The 19,822-nt window shown below is 29.5% G+C and overlaps 1 protein-coding gene across 1 annotated transcript in view; it reads left to right on the top strand.

The window, feature by feature from the left end:
* Positions 1–19,290, top strand: part of LOC106468420 (formin-like protein CG32138) — a 118,714-nt gene extending 99,424 nt beyond the window's left edge. The window contains exons 19-26 of the mRNA XM_013928848.2: positions 1,430–1,498; positions 1,672–1,752; positions 3,973–4,102; positions 6,101–6,273; positions 8,382–8,483; positions 9,259–9,378; positions 9,869–9,974; positions 14,027–19,290. Of these exons, the coding sequence (XP_013784302.1) occupies positions 1,430–1,498; positions 1,672–1,752; positions 3,973–4,102; positions 6,101–6,273; positions 8,382–8,483; positions 9,259–9,378; positions 9,869–9,974; positions 14,027–14,133 (888 nt within the window). The 3' untranslated portion in view covers positions 14,134–19,290. The remainder of the gene's footprint in view (positions 1–1,429; positions 1,499–1,671; positions 1,753–3,972; positions 4,103–6,100; positions 6,274–8,381; positions 8,484–9,258; positions 9,379–9,868; positions 9,975–14,026) is intronic.
* Positions 19,291–19,822: the final 532 nt, after the last annotated feature.

Below are 19,822 nucleotides of genomic sequence, written 5' to 3'. Positions count from 1 at the left end.
AAGAACTAACAAAAAATAGTAGCAAGTGGCTCACATATCCAATCTTTAACCTCCTTCAAAATGCTTGGGGAAATATTATCTGGCCCAAGATTCTTTTCATTTTTCAACTTTACAATTTTTTCTTAACCAGCTCAGAATTAATGCAATCATCTTCTGTATTGTTAGCCAGGCATGGCTGAAATGCTATATATATATAAATAAATGTGTAAGTTTATGAGATATAAGATATTTAGTCTAAAAATTTGTGTTTTCATGTTATAATTTGTAGTCATTCTAGAACGAAAAAAGCATAACTAATGGGGTTACGAGATCAGTCAAATCAACCAAACCCATACAGAGATTTGTCAATGAAAATAACAGATAAAATATAAAGCTTTTTTTTCTTAAGAAACTTTTGATAATTATCTGGACACTATAAAGATTTCACATGTGAAGTTTGAAATTTTTCTGATGCATAAAAGTATTTTTAATCTTAACATGAAAATTACTTTGCATGTTGGATAGGCAACATGCAAATAGAAAAAAGGCCTGAGTAAAACATTGCTTAACAAACCTTAGGACTTAATAATAAAAAAATCTGATATTTTGCATATGAAAGCCTTGTAATGTTTACTGATAATATGCAAAATTTCGTGGACATACGCTTACTAATTTAAAAGTTATAGCATGAAAATTATAATAAGCACAAAATGGTTACGAGGTCACTCCCAGGTACCGAGCCTGTGCTGAAAAAGATAAGCCATTTGTTACAATATAGTTTTTATGGTGTGAATGCCTTTTTTTAAGCTGGCCTGATGAGCTCTTGTTGTCATCAATAGTTATGTCTGCCACAGTGTGATTAAAATACTATTATAAACACTTCTTCTTGAAAAACCCTAAGGGACTTAATAAAGAATTTAGTGTTAAGAATTATAATAAGTCGGTACTAATTTCTTTAATTTGACAAATGTAATTAATTATCATGCTTAACCAGTTTAGAAAAGCCATTCACATTATAACAGTTGTTGATCCTGTTTCATTTTGTTTTGTTTTTCAAGTTTGTTGTGGCAAAGCAGCAACATAAAGCTGCAGAAGTAAAGCATAAAATCTCAGAGAGGCCCCAGTATTTATCCCAAAACATCTATCCAAGAGTTTTATCCTGCTGAAGATGTGCAGCATTCACATGACTTTTATCATGTGGTCTACACAACATAACATATAACCACTAGAAAATTCATAGATTCCATTGCAAATAGTTATATGCATAGCAAGGCAAAAACATTTGTGTAGGGACATAAGGAGAGAAAGATAATATGCATCATAGATTCATTGGCAGAACAGTCACATACAAACAGATAGCATGCCATAGAATGCAGAATACAGCAAAAGGTCTAAAGCTATATTTTTCCAAAATATGTCACTTGTAATTTGTAATTATTTCATTTTCCAGCAAGTTCATTCCATCATCACAGCTTCAAGGTCAATAAAGAATTCAAAGAAGATAAGGAAAATGCTAGAGGTGAGTATTTTCTGCTTTCTCTGGTAGTGGATTTTACCAAACATGGCATCATTTTATGTGTATTTTGTGGGTTTTTTTATAGCATAATATTTTTATTCCTGTGATATCAGTTTGTTGCTTGTATATGTATATTTTAATTTTCTAATTAATTCAAAATTAATCTTTTTTTAAAGATCATTCTAGCCTTTGGTAATTATATGAATGGAGCTAAGAGAGGACCAGCTTATGGGTTTAAACTACAGAGCTTAGATATGGTAAGTCTTAACATTTCGAAATATTTTAATTAGTATAATCATTTTAAATTGTACATGTACTCCAAGAAATATCAAAATTGTTTTATAGAAAACTGTTATATGTAATACAATTTACATTTATACATTGGAATAATGTAGAATTTGAATCAGTCAGGTAAGGAATACGCTAATTTATTGTTATTTGACATTGTTATTATATTCCATATTTTAGAAAAATAACTTAGTTTAAATTAATTCTGTCCAGACTGGTGATAACCTTTCGGATATTAAGTGAACACTTGTAAACCCATTTCAAAATTTGATTTAAAGGTAATAAATTGTATTTTATAACATTTATTTAATGTAGAAATATTCAAACATATGATTCTGCACATCTCTGAGGAGTCTTACGTGTAAAATATTCATTTATTGAATTTTTCTAAGATTTTTTTCTGCTAATCCAAAGAATACATTTATATTTGGTAAGAAACCATCATTTCTTGAAAATATAATTCTTGAGGTTTTGTCTCTAACATGATTTTTCTTTTACTCTTTCTCTGATTTTATTAGTACAGCCTCTCATTCCCACCCTTTTATGACTTCACAGTAAGTGATATGAATAATTGATAAAAAAAAAGTTCCACTTTGAAAATAGCTATAGGCAAAGTTCCATTAGATATAACAGATTATAAAGTATTTATGTCAGGTGAATAAAGTGGTGCGAGAAGTACTTTATGGTTTTGTGTTAAAATGATAAGATGTATCTCGTACAGAGAAAAACAGTGGATTTTAGTGGGAAGTTTAGAAGACTTAAGAAAACACCACAGATGTGGGAATTTTTTATTATTTTGCCTGACCTGTCATCATTGTAACAAGTCAGGTCATAGTTCAATGAAAAATTATTATGTTTTCTCCATGTTTTTTTTTTTTAATTCATAGTTGGAAGTAGTGACTACTGTAATTGACAAAATAAAGTAATGAAAGAAATGTGTTAGTGAATATCAATAAAGTTGAAACTGATTGCATAACATTATCCAGAGAGGGTCACATTCCTCCCACCTGCACCCTCTGGAGAAAATTGAAAAAGAAAAGTCGAGAAAGGTTTTCGATGCTGATTTTGTTATTTTAAGTATTTCATCTTGGTCATGCTCATATTTTGTATACTCAGGTCATTTTAAGGTAATATGTTCTTCATGTGTTGCTGATAAATGTCTATAAGATAAAGTTGAAGAAAACCAGTTTCACGTTTAATGTATTTATTATGATATTAATTTTTAAATTTCATTATTCATTGGTGAATTTTGTTGTTGGTTTACTGAGAAGAAAATAAGTTTATTGAAAAGAAATGTTAAAATGTACTGGTGGTAAACATTTTTTGTTTTAAGTGCCTCACTTTTGGTCTGAATCTGCCAGTGGATTGTTTATATAAAATGGAACATTATGATCAACAATAGATAAAAATTAATTTCCATGACAAAAGAAAGTATTTTCAAAGTTTTTCCATAGCTATGTCAACAGGATTTTGGAAATTTCATAATGTTAAAAATTATATGAAAAGTAAATCAAATTGTATTATTTTTTAAAAGTTGGGACTAGATACTATTTGGTAAGTTTTTACAAAAATATATGCAGTTTGGTTAAGTATTTCCTCTGTGGGAAGTTAAAAAATCAAGGGATGTCATTGACAATCTCCTGGTCTGAAAATGGTTAATAAAAACATTATTTCTACAATAGCATTGAGTCTAGTAGTTTTTTTCAAAGTTTAAAGTAACATGCTACCAGTATTTAATTAAGAAATTAGAAACATGATACATTGGCAGAGATTTAAGATGTTTGAGAAGTGCATTTAATAATGTCATGTTCCTGGGTTCATAATTTGTTCAATTCGTTTTTTTTTTTGTAGAGTTCTGTGAAACCAGAAGATACAAATGCATACTTAAGTTGAGTTTAGAGAGAAAAGTCATCGATTCACTTTGGATCTGAAATATCATTTTTTTTTTCTTAGTTTAATATCAAGAAAATGCTTTGGTAAACACAATAATGTGATTGGTCAATGATAAGATTATACAATGCTTCTGTAATGCATTGCACCAAAAAATAGGAAAATATTACAAGTACGTTTTTATAATATAAATCCAGTACCAGTGCATCTTATCTATAGTTAAACCAAATGTAAATGATTCTTAATATTCCAAACACTGAGTATATTTTAAATCTACATGTAATTTTTTATCTTCTTAGCTAGGAGATGCAAAATCAGCAGATCGAAAGATTTCTTTACTTCATTACATAGTGGATACTGTCCAGCATCATTTTCCAGATGTAGTCAATTTTGAATGTGAACTTCGATTTGTAGAGAAAGCTGCCGGAGGTATATACTTCGTAGAATATAATAAATTATATTTTTTGAAAAAGTATTTCTTTTTACTTTGGGAAATAGATGGCTAATATACTTGACCTGACAAGTCTAAATTTGTTTAATATCTAACCACAAACATAAAAGATTTAGTAATAGAATATACTCACTTTTAGTTTTCAACTTTTTCAGAGTAATTTGAAAGCACTTTAGCATCATTAAAATACTTTTCTGATTGTTCATCAGAGCAAACATCTAGTTATAAAAAATATAGACTGATGGTTGTTTGCCAAAAGTGCCTTAAAATTTTGGTTCACTGATCAGAAAAAATAAGAAACAAACACTGTGGTAAACTTGTAGATCTTAGAGGTTTTTCAATTCTGCTGAGGGCCCTGGAGCACACAATGTTAGTTTGTTTTCTCTTGATAGCTTGAACATGAAGAAAAATCATGGTTACCATCAGTTACTTTCAGCAGTTCTTCTGTATATAAATTGTATCTTGTCATATAATTAATTCAAAAATGACTTTATTTTGAAAGTATAAGGAAAAAAAGCTAAAATTTTGGTCAAGTTCTTCTGTATATAAATTGTATCTTGTCATATAATTAATTCAAAAATGGCTTTATTTTGAAAGTATAAGAAAAAAAAGCTAAAATTTTGGTCAAGTTTGAAAGAATTTTATGATGTCAAGACTAAAAGTTATTTCTACTTTCAAACTTCATGTTAATATTTATCTAAACTGAAGATAGTTACATAAGTATCCCTATAGTCTACTATTTTTTCAGTTTTCATCACTACTATCATTTCCTTCCAAGGAACCCATCACATTTTTGCATGATTCCATGCACTTGTGAATACTAGATTATATGCCTTACTTGAGCATCACTTTGACATCTTAACTTACAACAACAACAAGAAGTGAGTTTAGTGAATTTTGAAGATGTACATGGTAAACTTGTAAGTACAGGCTGAAATACATTTTCAACTAATTTCCACTCATAGCTTTAAATGATGGTATGGATGGATAACAAAGTAATGACTATTTCCAAATCAAAGTTTGATAATTGGTCCTCTTTTTATGTTCATACAGAGAGTCTTTAGTAGGTGGCAGATTGTTTGTTCTTCTCTTAACTATTTGAAAGAGAACACATCTCAACTTGTATATATTATCTGCAGACAAAATTTTTGGCAGACTTCAGAGTAGAATTTGAAAACTTGGAACAATTATCTTTGTTCTTCTCTTAACTTTTGAAAGAGAACACATCTCAACTTGTATATATTATCAGCAGACGAATTTTTAGCAGACTTTAGTGTAGAATCAGAAAACTTGGAACCAATATCTAATTAATGCAAAAAATGGGTATGGATGATTTTTGAAGATTTTCAATGCAGCCTTTTAACCAATACCATTGAACTATCTTGTGGAGATACAGACACTGATGGTATGAAATGCTAATAGATTTCTTCTTATATCCTTTGTTATTGAGAGGGCGTGTACTAGGATGAAGCAGTATTGCCTCTTTGTGCAGGAACTGAACCAAAGTTCAGCATTAAACCGAGAACAAATGAATAAGTCAAGTGTGGACATGTGTGTCACTAATAACTAGTATGTGAACAAATAAAAAGCTGGCATGCTGAATGTGAAGCATCACTTCTTTAGCTCCTTTTTCCTGTGTTAAATACAATTGACTCGTATCATGGCTGTTCTTAGTTTTACTTGTCTGCCAATCACTAAATCCTCCAGCTTCAACCATTAGCTTGTCTTCACCCGGTTTAGCAGCCATCAGTTGATTAGCCGAGAACCTTTGCTAAGTTTCTAAATGTTTGTATATTAGGTGGTTTACCAATAGCTTGCACCAGTTCAGTCATGTGGGTGGCTATACACATGTTTAAAGAACTGGAAAATCTCTTTGTAAAATGTGAGCAAGAATTTGTTGGAAGATAAACTTCCTGAAATATCTGCCAAAGATGGAAGAACAGGTATAAGTTGTAATGCATTTCTTTCTTTCTCAGTCTCTCTAGAGAACATTCTTATAGACGTTAGTGAATTAGAGAAAGGACTGGACCTATGTAAGAAGGAACTGGCTCTTCGTGGTGATGCGAAGGATGCTGCTGTTTTGAGAGAGTTTCTTGGGAATAATGAAGAAAAACTAAGGAGATTAAAGGCCAATACAAAAACAGCACAAGTTAGTTGGATGCACATTTATTTTTAGTTTTATTTTTGATTTCCTTTTACTACTTTCATATGTTAAGTAAGATATGTCTTTCATGCTTAAAAACACAAATTCATTCATGAAGTAAAAATACTGTTATTTTAAAGCTGATATAATTAAAATGGAGATGAGCTTCTTCTCTCATACCTACCCTTCTTTGTTCTTAAAATGTGTTGTAAGTGAACAGTCATGTGATAGATGTATAAGGAAAATGTGGAATGACAATTTCAGTGATGTGGCTAATAACCCAAGAATTTCTCACTTAACCAAGAGAAATAAAGAGGGAACATTTTCATGCTTTTTCTTTGGAGTATTTTGTAATATTTACAATCATACACATTCTAGTAAATGCTTTGTTTTTTGTTGTTGTTTTTTTTTTGAAGAAGAAGACCAGTAATTAAAATCATAATTTAATACTGTTTATGTTACTTTTTTGTGTATTGTAGTATATATTTGTGGTATCAATTTTTTACTCATTTCATCTCTGACTTCATGTTTTTCTTAACTTTGTGTTAATTACTAGAATGTGAATGGTGATATGTTGTATATTATAGTTATAATATTATTTTGTAATACAATTTTTAAATAGTTTGACTTTTTTTTTGGTAGTTGGTAAACATTAGTTTCAGTTTGAAAACATTTTTTTTCTACTAATTATAAAATAGTTAAAAACACTGATGTACAACCAGGTGACAGACTGTTTAATGATAAGACAGTAAAGAACTTATTTTCTGTGTGTAGTAAGGAGAGTTGAGTCTTTATATCAGAATATTGAATTAAGCTAAAATGTCATGTAGTCACATTTTTGCTGCTAGTTCAGCAGTTTTAAATTATTCATTGATATTTGTGGTATTATGTTTTAGTAAATGACATTCTTTATTAGATTACAAAAATATAAAATTATTTGATCAGTCCAAAGCATAAGCAATAAAATCACAAGTGCTAAATTTATGTCACTCTAGACAGTGACCAAGTTTACAGTTCAACTAATTGACATGCTTGTAAACAAGCACACACACACACACACACACATGTACCTTTAAAGATTTTTTATTGGAGCATATTAGAAATTCCTAAAAAAACAAATAGCATGTTGTTAGACTAAAAAAAGTTTTTCCATAATGTTGAGTTATTTGATAAATTTTATTAGAAATATTATCAAAATAAAATAATAAAAGAACCTGTTACAATTTCATATCAGTATCCCAGCTTTATTAGTTATTAAAAATGTGCTGATGGCACTGTATAAAATAATTTCTTTGTTTTAATAGACTATAATTTTACTTTCGATTTTTGTGTGCATAAATTTTTTTTTTTAATTTTCAAAGTATTATTTTCTTGACACCTGAATGAAGAAGTCAGGATGCATGAATTATAATATTATTTTCTTATGATATTTTCATGCTTTCCAAAATTACATTTTTGTATATACTCAAGATTTTACACCACGAAGACTTTAGGCTAGATTTGCACTTTGTTGAGAAAACAAGGCTGTTCTGTTAAGAATTAAAGAAACAGATGCACAAAATGAAAGCAGACTATTATTTAAAAATTTGATCCTTAAAAGGACTGATTGAGGAACTAGTATTTAATAATATAACAAAATTGACATAGTACAAATATCTTGCGTATTCCAGGTTGTTAAAGATAGTGTATGAATTGGTAGTAGACTAAATGAATAATAGTATAAACATTGTAATTAAATATCTTGATGTTAGAACTTGCAAGAGGTTATGCATTTAATAGTATTTTGTAATCAGACACTGATTTTCAACTTTATATCTGCAGGATTAACATTGAGATGAGTTTTGGTTTTTATTTATGCACATTTGTTTTCACAGTTTCTGAACATTAGAGACCATTGCAGAGTGTCTGCAATAAACAAAAAATATTTTTAAAAGACCATCTTTTGTTTCTAATACCTTTTGACTCAAGAAAACCAATCTAGCATGAAATCTACATTTTTGTTTTCTATTTGTTTTTTATTTTTATGGTGGAATGTGATTGAAAATGAGTGAAGTTTGATTCAAGAGCAGCAGAAATTTCAAATTTTGCTTTCTTTTTTTCCACTTTATCATCAGGAAGCCTTTTCTGATTGTGTGGAGTATTTTGGTGAAAGTGCTCGAACTGTTGCTGCGAACACATTTTTCTCTTTGTTTGTTCGATTTTCAAAGGCATTTAAAGTAAGTTTTATTGCTGTTTACTCTAAAAGCTATTTTAACAATATTTGTGTAAGCTTCATAAAATCAGCTTTAGAGCTTACATTTGTCTTGCTTAGATATATTCAAAACACAATTCAACATCACTAGCAATTTCTGAATAGTTTATATATATTTTGATATTCTGATTCTAAATTTCTTAATATTTTAATTTTTTTTATTTACATACACTGAGAAGTTGTAAATGAAAACTTTTGTGGATGAATTAAAGGCATATTAAGGTTCTTGGTTTCCATTTCAGTTTCCATTTCCAATAAGTTTGTCAGCTTACTGTTTGTTTTCGTACAAAGACAAGTCATGTATTAGAACAGTGTAGGTCTAATCATATGCAGTTTGTTCCTAGTATAAATCTGAGAGATTAAAGTTTAAAATGTTACACTTTTATAGTAATGAGATATTAAATAATTTGCTCATGAATTATAATACCTTAACTAGATAGTAAATAAGCTTCAAAACATCAACTAGATAAGTTAATATTATTCATTAATAAATATTCAAAAACAGTAAATTGATGTTAAATTTATATTTGTTGAAATCTAGTGTAAGACACATAAAATGTTATGATACAGAAAACTCTGCATATTTCAAATTATTTCCATCTTTAGTAATATGTGAACAACTTGAAATTTATAATGAACTCAAAATAATATTTTATCTGATTACCAATACTTTATCAGAAACATTCAGGTAATAATTCAATTCTAACAAGTAGTTACATTTTATATTAATTTCACTGCAGCAAGCTGAACAAGAAAATGAGCTAAGGAGGAAACAGGAACAAGCTGCAAAAGAAGCAGAGCAAAATCCTCTGGAAAATGTAAAAAAGAAGAATTATTTAAACGCAAGAAAAAACACACAGGTGAAATTTACTGTAAAAAGATTAATTTAAATGGAATAGTAGTATATATTTTGTTGGCTTAGGAAATATTTTTGTATAGTAAGATTTTAGTACATCAATCACAAAATAGTGATTTGTATATAGAATTTTGATTAAAACTTAATTTTTATTTTAAGTATTACAAAATTTGTATTCATTTAAAAACTTCATTTTGAGTTTACATAATAATTATAAGCATTATTTTATTATAAATTAAGACTTTTACATCAAAATCTTCCATCTTGGGTATTTGAGAATGATTGAAACATTTTACCAATTTAAAAAATATTCTTTCTTATTGTAAGAACTGTAACTTGTAATAATGTTTAGGGATAAATTTTTTATAAAAACTGAAAACAAATATATTTATATATTATGTTTTCCTTTAATTCCATTCATTCAATTAATCCTTTGAATTCTGATTTCATTTTATTATTCCATAATATGAAACATTCTTCCAACTGTTTGTTAGGATGCTGTAATTAATGAATTGAAGAACAAAGCACGGCAAGTTAAAGAAAAAAGGCTGTTAAAGCAAGATGAAGTTTATAATGGAGCACTAGAGGACATACTCTTAGGTGAGTTTTAACTTTTCCCTTTAAAAGGTGACTTTGATGTACTAATCAACATTTAGCTGCATTTTTTACTGAGAGCACATAGGACTAGATCATTCATAAAATATTAATGTTTGTATTAGTTCTAATGAATATGTCTTTGTTTCACTGGGACACTGGTTATATATATGTATAGAGTATCATCAGAACTTGCTGGATAATTTATAGCACAAGATAATTTATAGAATGTTATTTTAACATATAAAGCATACATTTATACTATACTTATGCTTTGGATTATTCAAATACATTTTACATTTTAACCATTAAAAATAAGTTCTTTTGATTAGCACACAGAATAATTGTTGCCAACATAAATTTTTGACAATGAAATACTTCTTTTCCATAATGACCTTGATCCTAACTAGCTTGGGGTCAGCCAGTATTTTTCTAAACCAAGAATTTTTACACCATATAGGATGAGCATGTTCAGCATTAGGGATTCAAACTTGTAACCCTCAGATTGTGAGTTGAGAACTCTAACCACTAGGCCATGTCAGGCCCTGAAAATTTAATACCAATGGTAATAAATTAGAACTAGTCATAAACAACTTTAAAACATTTTGCCTGTACGTCTTTATTATGCATATGTTTCCAAATGTGATTAGTCATAGTTGGTATCAAAATGAGATTCTTAAAGCTGCTTTAAGACACTGATTCTTAAAACTTGGCAAATTTATATGCTGAAGAAACATTTAAACACTTTTTATAACCTTCAAGTTGAGTACAAAACAAAAGTATGATGTTGCAGTTTCTGAAAATACACTTTCAGTCACATATGTCATATGTGTAATTAATGCAACAGGAATAAAGAAATACATAACATAAAACTGTTTTAACACCATAACTTTACTTAGGAATGATAGAAACATGAAAATTGATACACATCCTCTTTATGAACATCCTTATAACTTGAATTAAAAACTTTACAAATTTTTCAAACTATGAAGAGTGTAATATTAACAAGTATGCTAAATTTCATGCTGATATTGGCTTTAATGGTGAATTTATCATGCTAACTTGTCACTGGAGTCACCAGTATATTATTATTATTATTATTAGCATGACAACTTCACCATTAAAGCCAATATCAGCATGAAATTGAGTACACTTGTTAATAATTATACTCTTCACAGCTTGAATTTTTTTTAATTCAAAAAATCTTTACCAATTGTCTTGTTCCTAAACATTATTTTATGTTATAACAACATGGGATCTATTGGTCCATCTTGGCTGTTCCATCCTCTAAACTAAATTAAAACTATTAATAAATAAATTTAAAAAAAAAATCTTAAAGCCAGTCCTTATCATTCATATATCTATCAAGCCTTTTCTTAAACTCACTTAAATTTACTGCCTCCACAACATCCAAAGGCAACCCATTCCAAAAGCCAACCACCCTGTTAGAAAAATAAAACTGCCTTAATTGAAGATGACTCCTACTCTGCCAAAGTTTATATTTGTGTCCCCTATCCTACTATTCTCGCCCCACAGTGGCACAGCGGTATGTCTGTGGACTTACAACACTAGAAACCGTGTTTCGATACCCGTGGTGGGCAGAGCACAGATAGTCCTTGTGTAGCTTTGTGCATAATTAAAACAAACAAACCTACTATTCTCACTGTTAAGTATGAAAAAAGATTAAGCATCAAACACTATGAATTCCCTTTACAATCTTTATACACCTTAATCAGATCCCCCCAACTCTTCTTTTTTCAAGAGAAAATAATTTGAGAGATTTCAACCTCTCCTCGTATGACAACCCCTCCATCCAAGGCATTATTCTAGTAACTCTTCTCTGAACCTTTTCCAACAATTCAATGTCCTTCCTAAGGTAAGGAGCTCAAGACTGATCACAGTAATCCAAATGTGGCCTAACCAGTGACCTTTACATTGAAATTATAACCTCTTTAGACTTGTATTCAGTATTTTTGTAGATACAACCTTGAATCCTATTTACCCTACCACTAGCAACAGCACACTGCTTGGATGGTTTCAGAGACTGATTGACTATTACACCAAGATCCCTTGCCTTCATAACACTATGAAGGTTATTTCCGTGCAATTTATACTTATAATTCACATTATGATAACCCACATGCATTATCTTGCATTTATTATAATTAAAACCCATTTGCCATTTATTTGCACAACTCACTAAATGATCTAAAGCCTAAGTCCTAGTTTAAATCTTCCCTTACAGCTGAGTTAGTTGCTATAGCAAACAAGCCAGCCCTTACCCTATTTAAATGTAAACCATCTATTCCAAAAAACCTTCTTTTTTTTTTTGGTGAACTGATCCCACAAGTCCAACCAGCCAATCTGCTCATCATTACGTACTAACCTAAGCCCTAGTGATTTACTTATAACTTCATCCCCACAGTTAATTCTGGGGATGTAACACTGACAGATTGTGGCCTTTTTCTTTAAATGCCTTTATCAACCCCTTGTACTTATTAATTAGCTCATCTGACCTACATTCCCCTATAACGCTAGCCCCTACGTGCACCCCAAAAATTGCATCTCTGCTAGCCCTCTTTATTATATCTCCTACTCTGTCAATTATATCCTCCACCTGTGCCCCTGGGTAGCATAATCTGAATCTTTTCTCCCTATTTACCCCAAATGAATCTAATTACCATTAATAAAGGCATTAATTAAAATTAATTGCTCATAGCTCATTAACATTGCAGAAAATTTGCAAAAGTTCTTTATTCATACTATGAGGCTGTTCGCAAAGAAGATTTGTATGAATTTTCACGTTTTTATCATTCCTAAGTAAAGTTATGGTGTTAAAACAGTTTGTTTTGTATTTCTTTATCCCTGCTGCAATAATTATGCATGTGACATGTATGACTGAAAGTGTACTTTCAGAGATTGTGACATCATACTTTTGTTTTGTGCTCAACTTGAAAGTTAAAAGAAGTATTTAACAGTGTTTCCTCAGCATGTACGTTTGCCCAGTTTTAAGGGTCAGTGCTACCGTAATAACTAGTAAAGAATAGAACACACACAAGACAAGGTTAAAGTACACTGACTTCTGATCAAACCAAGCTATCTACATACAACTAAAAGTCAATTTAGTAATGACTATAGCTAGTCAAACATACTTTTTGTACATTCTTACTTATAAAGATTAGAATATATTGTTTCATCAGATGGGTACCCTCACTGTTAGTGATATTCTTGGTCTTAATTCCAAGAGTATTTTGTGAGATCTGGGCTGCTTAGGAGAATTAGGTTAGTTCTAAATCCATATGCTGAGCTAACAATGAAAAATAATCTGTGTATAATAAAAAAAATAAAATAAAAGAAGATACATTAAACATTGATTTGAACCAATAGTGTTAATAATAGTAACTTTAAAGAAAGAATATGAAACACATGAACAACTAATGGTTTGCTTCATGCACTAATATAACATATCATTGAGTTAAACAAAACATATATGATTTTTAAAGGATTTATTGAACAGTTCAAACATATGTATGCTTTTGTGACGAGAAATGCCAAAATATGACAAAAGAAGGAGGCGTATTAACAGGATTTGTACAGGTTCTGGAAATCCTTGAAAGTCATGGAATTTTGTGAAAAGTAATGCAATGTCATGGAATTAGAAAAAGAGGGACCCTGTTTAAATTATTTGTAATGCACTGTACAGGTTTATCTTAAACCTTTATTTTCAAGATTCATGGTTTTCATTTCATAACAAAAACTTTTATATTTAATACTTAATATTTGTTTTAATAGGAAAATGAGTCGTATTAGAACAGTGCAGCTGTGTTAAATCACATGCAGTTTGTGTGGAAATTCATTTGAATGATTTCATGTTAGGGTAAATTCTGAGTGAATATGCTACTAACTTCTAGATTTTCATCATACACTTGTATTTTTTTTCCTTCCTTTCTTTTTTTATATATTGCTGGAAATAACAACTTACTGACTAGAATATTACATAGTCCCAAATATTACTCTGAGTTTTTCAAAAAATGTTTCTGTATTTTATTTTAATATAGGCCTTAAGAATGAGCCTTATCGCCGTGCTGATGCAGTAAGGAGAAGTCAGAGAAGAAAACAAGAAAATGTCAGACTGTCTAGAACTATGGATGAGTTGGATTTCTAAGATGAATTTTTTTAAAACATGTAAATATCAAATACCCAGTAATAATTAAAATGTATGTAGTCATGTTAGATCTTTGCTTAGATTAATTTCAGGCTAACTTTCACCACAATAAAGAAACAAAAGTTATTAATTTGTAGAGTAGTTAAAGAGGACAGTTTTTCTTTTATGTTGTAACTGTAAGACATAAGGTACTTCCTTCATAGACACATTTACATAATTTTTAAACAGATACAAGCTGTGTTTGCTTTAGTTGTTTTATTATTGTTGTTTTTTTGTAAAATGCTTCATGTATATTTTAAAATGGGAATTCATTGTGTTTACTTTTGAACTTGTGCTTTTTCTTATGTTTAGCAACAGCAATTTGTGTTGATTATCTCAAGCAAAATCCTTGTTCTTCTTAGAGAACAAATATGATATGTGATTAAAAACAACAACAAAGATTACCTAGAAAAATCACCAAAAGATTGGTTTAAGCATGCCAGAAAAATTGTTTGAACTTGAAGTTTATTTTTTAATTATTTTAATCAAAACTTTGGATCAATTGTATATATTGTTTATTTACTACACTGTGACATGTAAAAAACAGAAAGTATACCAAACTTGTTTTGCTTGTGTTTGAGTGTTTTTTACCTGTATGTGCAGAATTCTATTAATCTTGAATTTTAGTATTATATTACTAGCTTTGGTTTAAAGGATTTCAAATCTGAATTGGGCCATGCACACACACATTGTTTGATATGTTTGTGAAAGCATAATAATGAACTCACTGGGTTTGGAATGCTGTTGTGTGATAGCACTTTAGAATAGATACTATATTATTTGGAAGCCAGGTGAAATTTCTCTAGATATTACAAGCTTTTGTTATTTATGCAAACTAGAGGTCACAGTACGAAAAACTGTAAAATATATAACAGTATTGGATGACTTTATATTTGCACAAATGAAACTTGCATGTTTTTATATATACTTTCAGGTATTAGAAGGAAGATTGATGGGAATAAGTTAATTGAATGTTATGCATTTGATATTGTTAACTTTAAAATTATAAAAGTCACATTGTAACTAGAATGTTTTGAAGGTATGGTTTTGATAATGAGTTTAGCAGTGACTGATTATCTAAATTATGTATTATATTTACATTAGGTTTATTAATGTACATACAGTGCTTATATTTAGCCTTTATGATGTAATGTGGCTGATAGAAAAAGGATTTCAAGAAAAAAACAAACTCTATTGAGATAGGGGTTAGAAGCCACTGTGCATCAAAAACAGAAAAATAAATGTATAGTTTGTTGTTGGTGAGTGGTTGATGATGGTTAATAATAACAATAGACCTCGATAACAAATCCACAGAGGTGTAGCAAGGGCTTCATTTCTCTTATTTATTCTAGTTTCAGAAACTTAAGAAAATCCTTTTGCCTTTATTAATTTTCCGTAATGAATAATTGTTTTGTTTTTATATTCAAATTCTTGACTAGTGTTGTTTGATCCAAAACTACTAACATTGAGGAACCACTATATATATAGTTGCTATTTTTAAATTATTATACCAGATAGAATGTACAAAATATACAATTTAAGAATCCTATCATTTTTAAGCCTTTATGATGCACAACTGTTGGAAGAATGTATTTTATAGACTACTTTGTCTTCTTCATTTAAAGTTTTCAAGGGACCAGAACAAGCCATAATGTTGCCAGTATAGATATAGTTTTATAGATGTTCTCGGTTTTGTGTGTAAAAAAAACCAATATTTGTAATTTTTTTAATGTATTCGTCATATCAAAGTATTTTACTACCAAGAGCTTTTTCTTGCAGTTAAAATTAGATTTTGATATAGAATAGTTCATGTTGTCATAGGACTCTGTGTCTATTGCTGTTCAGAGTACCAAGTTAGTTACTTTAAAGTATATTGGAAAACTACTGAAATCTGTGACTTGACTAATTCATTGTAAATCAAGTATTAAAGTTTTCAAAATGAGTGTACTCCCAACCTTTATATAGATTATGATTCAAGAATTAACTACTTTGAAATATTGTAATGTCTAGTATAATGTAACTTTGCAGTCTCATTAATTTAATTTTCAATACAACAGGTAAACATAGTTTTTGCAAAATAAAATTAAAAGCATTCTAATATATGCATGTTTATTTTATAAAGACATATCATATCTTGGGCTATGAAAGTAGGAAACGTTTTTGGATCTGAGGTTAAGTGGTTAAGCTCAAGTGATAAAGATCTTTCACATACACAGGAAATTTAGACTTTAGTTTATAATGAAGAGAGGGAGAGTGATAGTAATTGTTTTTGCTCCGTTAGAATCATGATGAAAGTTTAGCTTCTTACAATATTTCATTCATTTATTTTAAATGTGCCAACTGCAGGTATATATTCCAGCAGTATTATTTTTGTTTTCTTTCTGCCATGTTAAAGAATATTAATAGAATCAATATTATGAATTAATAATCTTAGCTATGTTTCAAGGAAAGATATAAATTTGATTTACTGTGACTTAAAACAGTACATTTATATTGTAGCTCACCTGTATTTACATTGTATTAAAGCATTAGATTCACATTGTAGAAACACGTGTATCTTCACTGTATTAAAGCCAAAAGTGCATACTCTACACGTTATTTTTTTAGTCTTCAAATAATTTTTATTGTTTGGTGGTAACAGGTGTGTTTAACATTCACAATAAGGCTGGTAATAATTTTAATTGCATCCCTACTTACTGGCTAAATATGGGTTTCTAGTAAGAAGAGTGTATTGTAACATTTCCACTACATTTCAATGTACTGTATGCTACTTATGATGCCTTTTGGTCAACACCAGAGTTTTTCAGACTAGTTGGATTTCAACATATAAAGCCTTAATTGAAAAGTTATTTATAGCACACATTTATGATACTTCAAGTTTTCTGGTGTATAATGACATATTGTGCTTTTGCAGCTTTGGAATTATACATTGAATTTTACAGTTTGCATCAAGTATTTTTTTAAAACTGAATGTTTATAAATATTTAATGTGATACAATAATAAACTTCTTAAAGTACAGAAAAAAAGTTTTTTATTTCTTTACTGCATTTTGTCAAACTTTTGAGTGATATTGTTTTATTTATAAAGGTATTGAAAAATTTTTTCATTTGCTCTCCTCCTCTGAATTAAATTGTTTTGGAACCTTTATGGGTTTTCTGTTTGTATAAAGATTAGACATATAGCACTTGTAGTTTGTTATTTTCAGAAAGTTGCTGAAGTTATTTTTTCTACAAATACGTGAAGGACTGGATGTAAACATTATTGTTGCTTTTCAGTTTTCTTGTTTTTGAAAGCTACTAGTGTTTATCAGAAATTATACACATAGATAAATACATATGTAGATATAAATCAGGATGTTTGTATTACTGATTGTTGACCTATTCATTTATTTGTTTTGTTTTTTTCATAATTAGGTTATTTAACTCCTAAGAATTTCTAGAAACTACTGCACTGAACGATTTTTGCAGTTACTTGACATAAAATATCAGTGAGGTTTCTCTTTATTAGAATCTGTAAAAATACAAACTTGAGTTAAAAAATCCTGAGAAAAAGAAATGTGTAAATGTATTGCATTTACTAACAAACATGACATACCATTCAAGGATCGTTGTAAATGTAGCAAAGGAGGGGCTACTCAAAATATAATGTAAAAATGCTTACAATACTAATGTCATCAATACCTGAAAAAAAAAAATACTACAATTTACTTAAAGCTCTCTCTCTCTCCATTGATTAATTGTGCTTTGTTTATAAAATCATTAAAAATGTTAAAGTGCATATGGTTTTAAAAGCTCTAAAAGTTCTATTATTTACTTAATTTTTAAGCATTTATTAACGCTATGTGCACTCATGGTATTATGTATTTAGTATCAGTTACCAACTATTAATTTTACCCTACACTGCTGATTTAGAAATAGTTCATGGTAAGGGAGAGAATAAATATCAGGTACAGTATACAGGGATACTGAAAAAACTGTAGATATGCATTTTGGAACTTCTAGAGGTTATGCAATATGTAGAATGTATGATGGAAAAAATATTTTTATTTCTTACATGAACATCACCTTGTATCAGGGGTTAAGCTTGAGGGCTTATGCAAAAAATTGGGTATTTTATATGTGTGGTGGGTACAGCATAGATAGCTAATCATGGGATTGGCCTTCATGTTATAACATTCCCATGGCTAAAATGGTAAGATTGTGACTCAAGTGTCCTAACCACCAGGCCATATAAAACTATAAGTATGAATGATTCATCAAACAATTGTTTGACATGTGGTGTTTCCCCATTACAGTGAACCCTTGTTAGCTTGGACATCAACAAACTGGATGATTTTTCATGTAGACAAATCTTCCCAATGAAAAATTTAATCAATAATCAGTATGTTTGTGTTCTAAATCCAAACATGCATTGCCTATAAGTACATGATTCGGTAAATTATAAATGTTTTCGAGTCGATAACAACGACAAATGAGGTGATAATTACTCACCACAAAAACATGCACTCAAAGTGGGTACCAATTTATGATAATTTTTCTGAGAATGACCTTCACAGTAAGGATGTACATGTAAACTCTAACAAATATTGAGAGGTTATCACAGCGACTTATGCTACTGTCAAATCACAGTACTCCACAACAAAGATGCTTAGAAATATTAGCATAATTAAAATATGATGTTTCTTAATACAAGGAAACTACATTTAGAAATATCTTATAAGTGAGTCATTTTTTGAACAAAATAAGGATTTGTGTGAAGATAATGACGTAATGTATGACTTTGATTATGCAATTTTTACAATTATTGGCAACAAGTAAAATATTAAACTGACAAGTGTATTTAAATGCAGTTGATTTTTGTCTACCAGTTGCATGTCCACTCTTATAGTTTGCACTCGTACGTTCATTCATTGATAATAGATGCTGTTAATAGAATATCCATTGTATTCAAAATGGCTGATTCGACTAGTTGGATGTCTTGATAATCCAGAAGAACTACCTCATCACAAATGTGTTTGGATAAATGAAGTTTCATTGTAGAAAAACAAATTAAAAAACTAAAACCTTAATAACAACTGAATCAGGTAAATTGGACAGGCAAATGTATTCACAGCAATAATAAAAACATTACAATTATTTTTTAATTGTTACAGTCTCGTGGTCTCTGATTCCAAAGTGGTGAAGCATAATCAGATAGTTGGTAATTGGGTCAACAATTACATCTCAATAAAAATGATCATAAATTTAATCACTTCTTTCCTTACTGGCCCAATATGAATTTCTAACAAAAAAAGTGTTTAACGAATTTCAAGTATATTTTACCTGTTGCAGACTTATACCAACAGGACATTGTGCTCAGTATATATTTGATCTTTATTCAATCCACAAAAACAATCAAAAAGAGTATTTATGAAGGATGATGCCTTTACTGGAGAAAGCTCTTTGTATGTATCTATTCAAGACCAAGAAAATATACCATTATGTGCACAAAGCAATAATGCTATTATACTTGAGGCATTTGCACTGGCCTGTGACTGTTGTCATTCCCAATTAAAACTAAGGAAGGTTATATACATGAGTAGTCACCTGACATCCAAATGGAAAAGATCATTGTCTATTTTCACATAGTATGTTCAACTTTGTAGAACTT

This window comes from Limulus polyphemus, unplaced genomic scaffold (genome assembly GCF_000517525.1).
Source record: "Limulus polyphemus unplaced genomic scaffold, Limulus_polyphemus-2.1.2 Scaffold3002, whole genome shotgun sequence".
Taxonomy (NCBI): domain Eukaryota; kingdom Metazoa; phylum Arthropoda; class Merostomata; order Xiphosura; family Limulidae; genus Limulus; species Limulus polyphemus.
The sequence above is the reverse complement of the archived record's forward strand: the minus strand, read 5'-3'. Positions and strand labels throughout refer to the sequence as shown.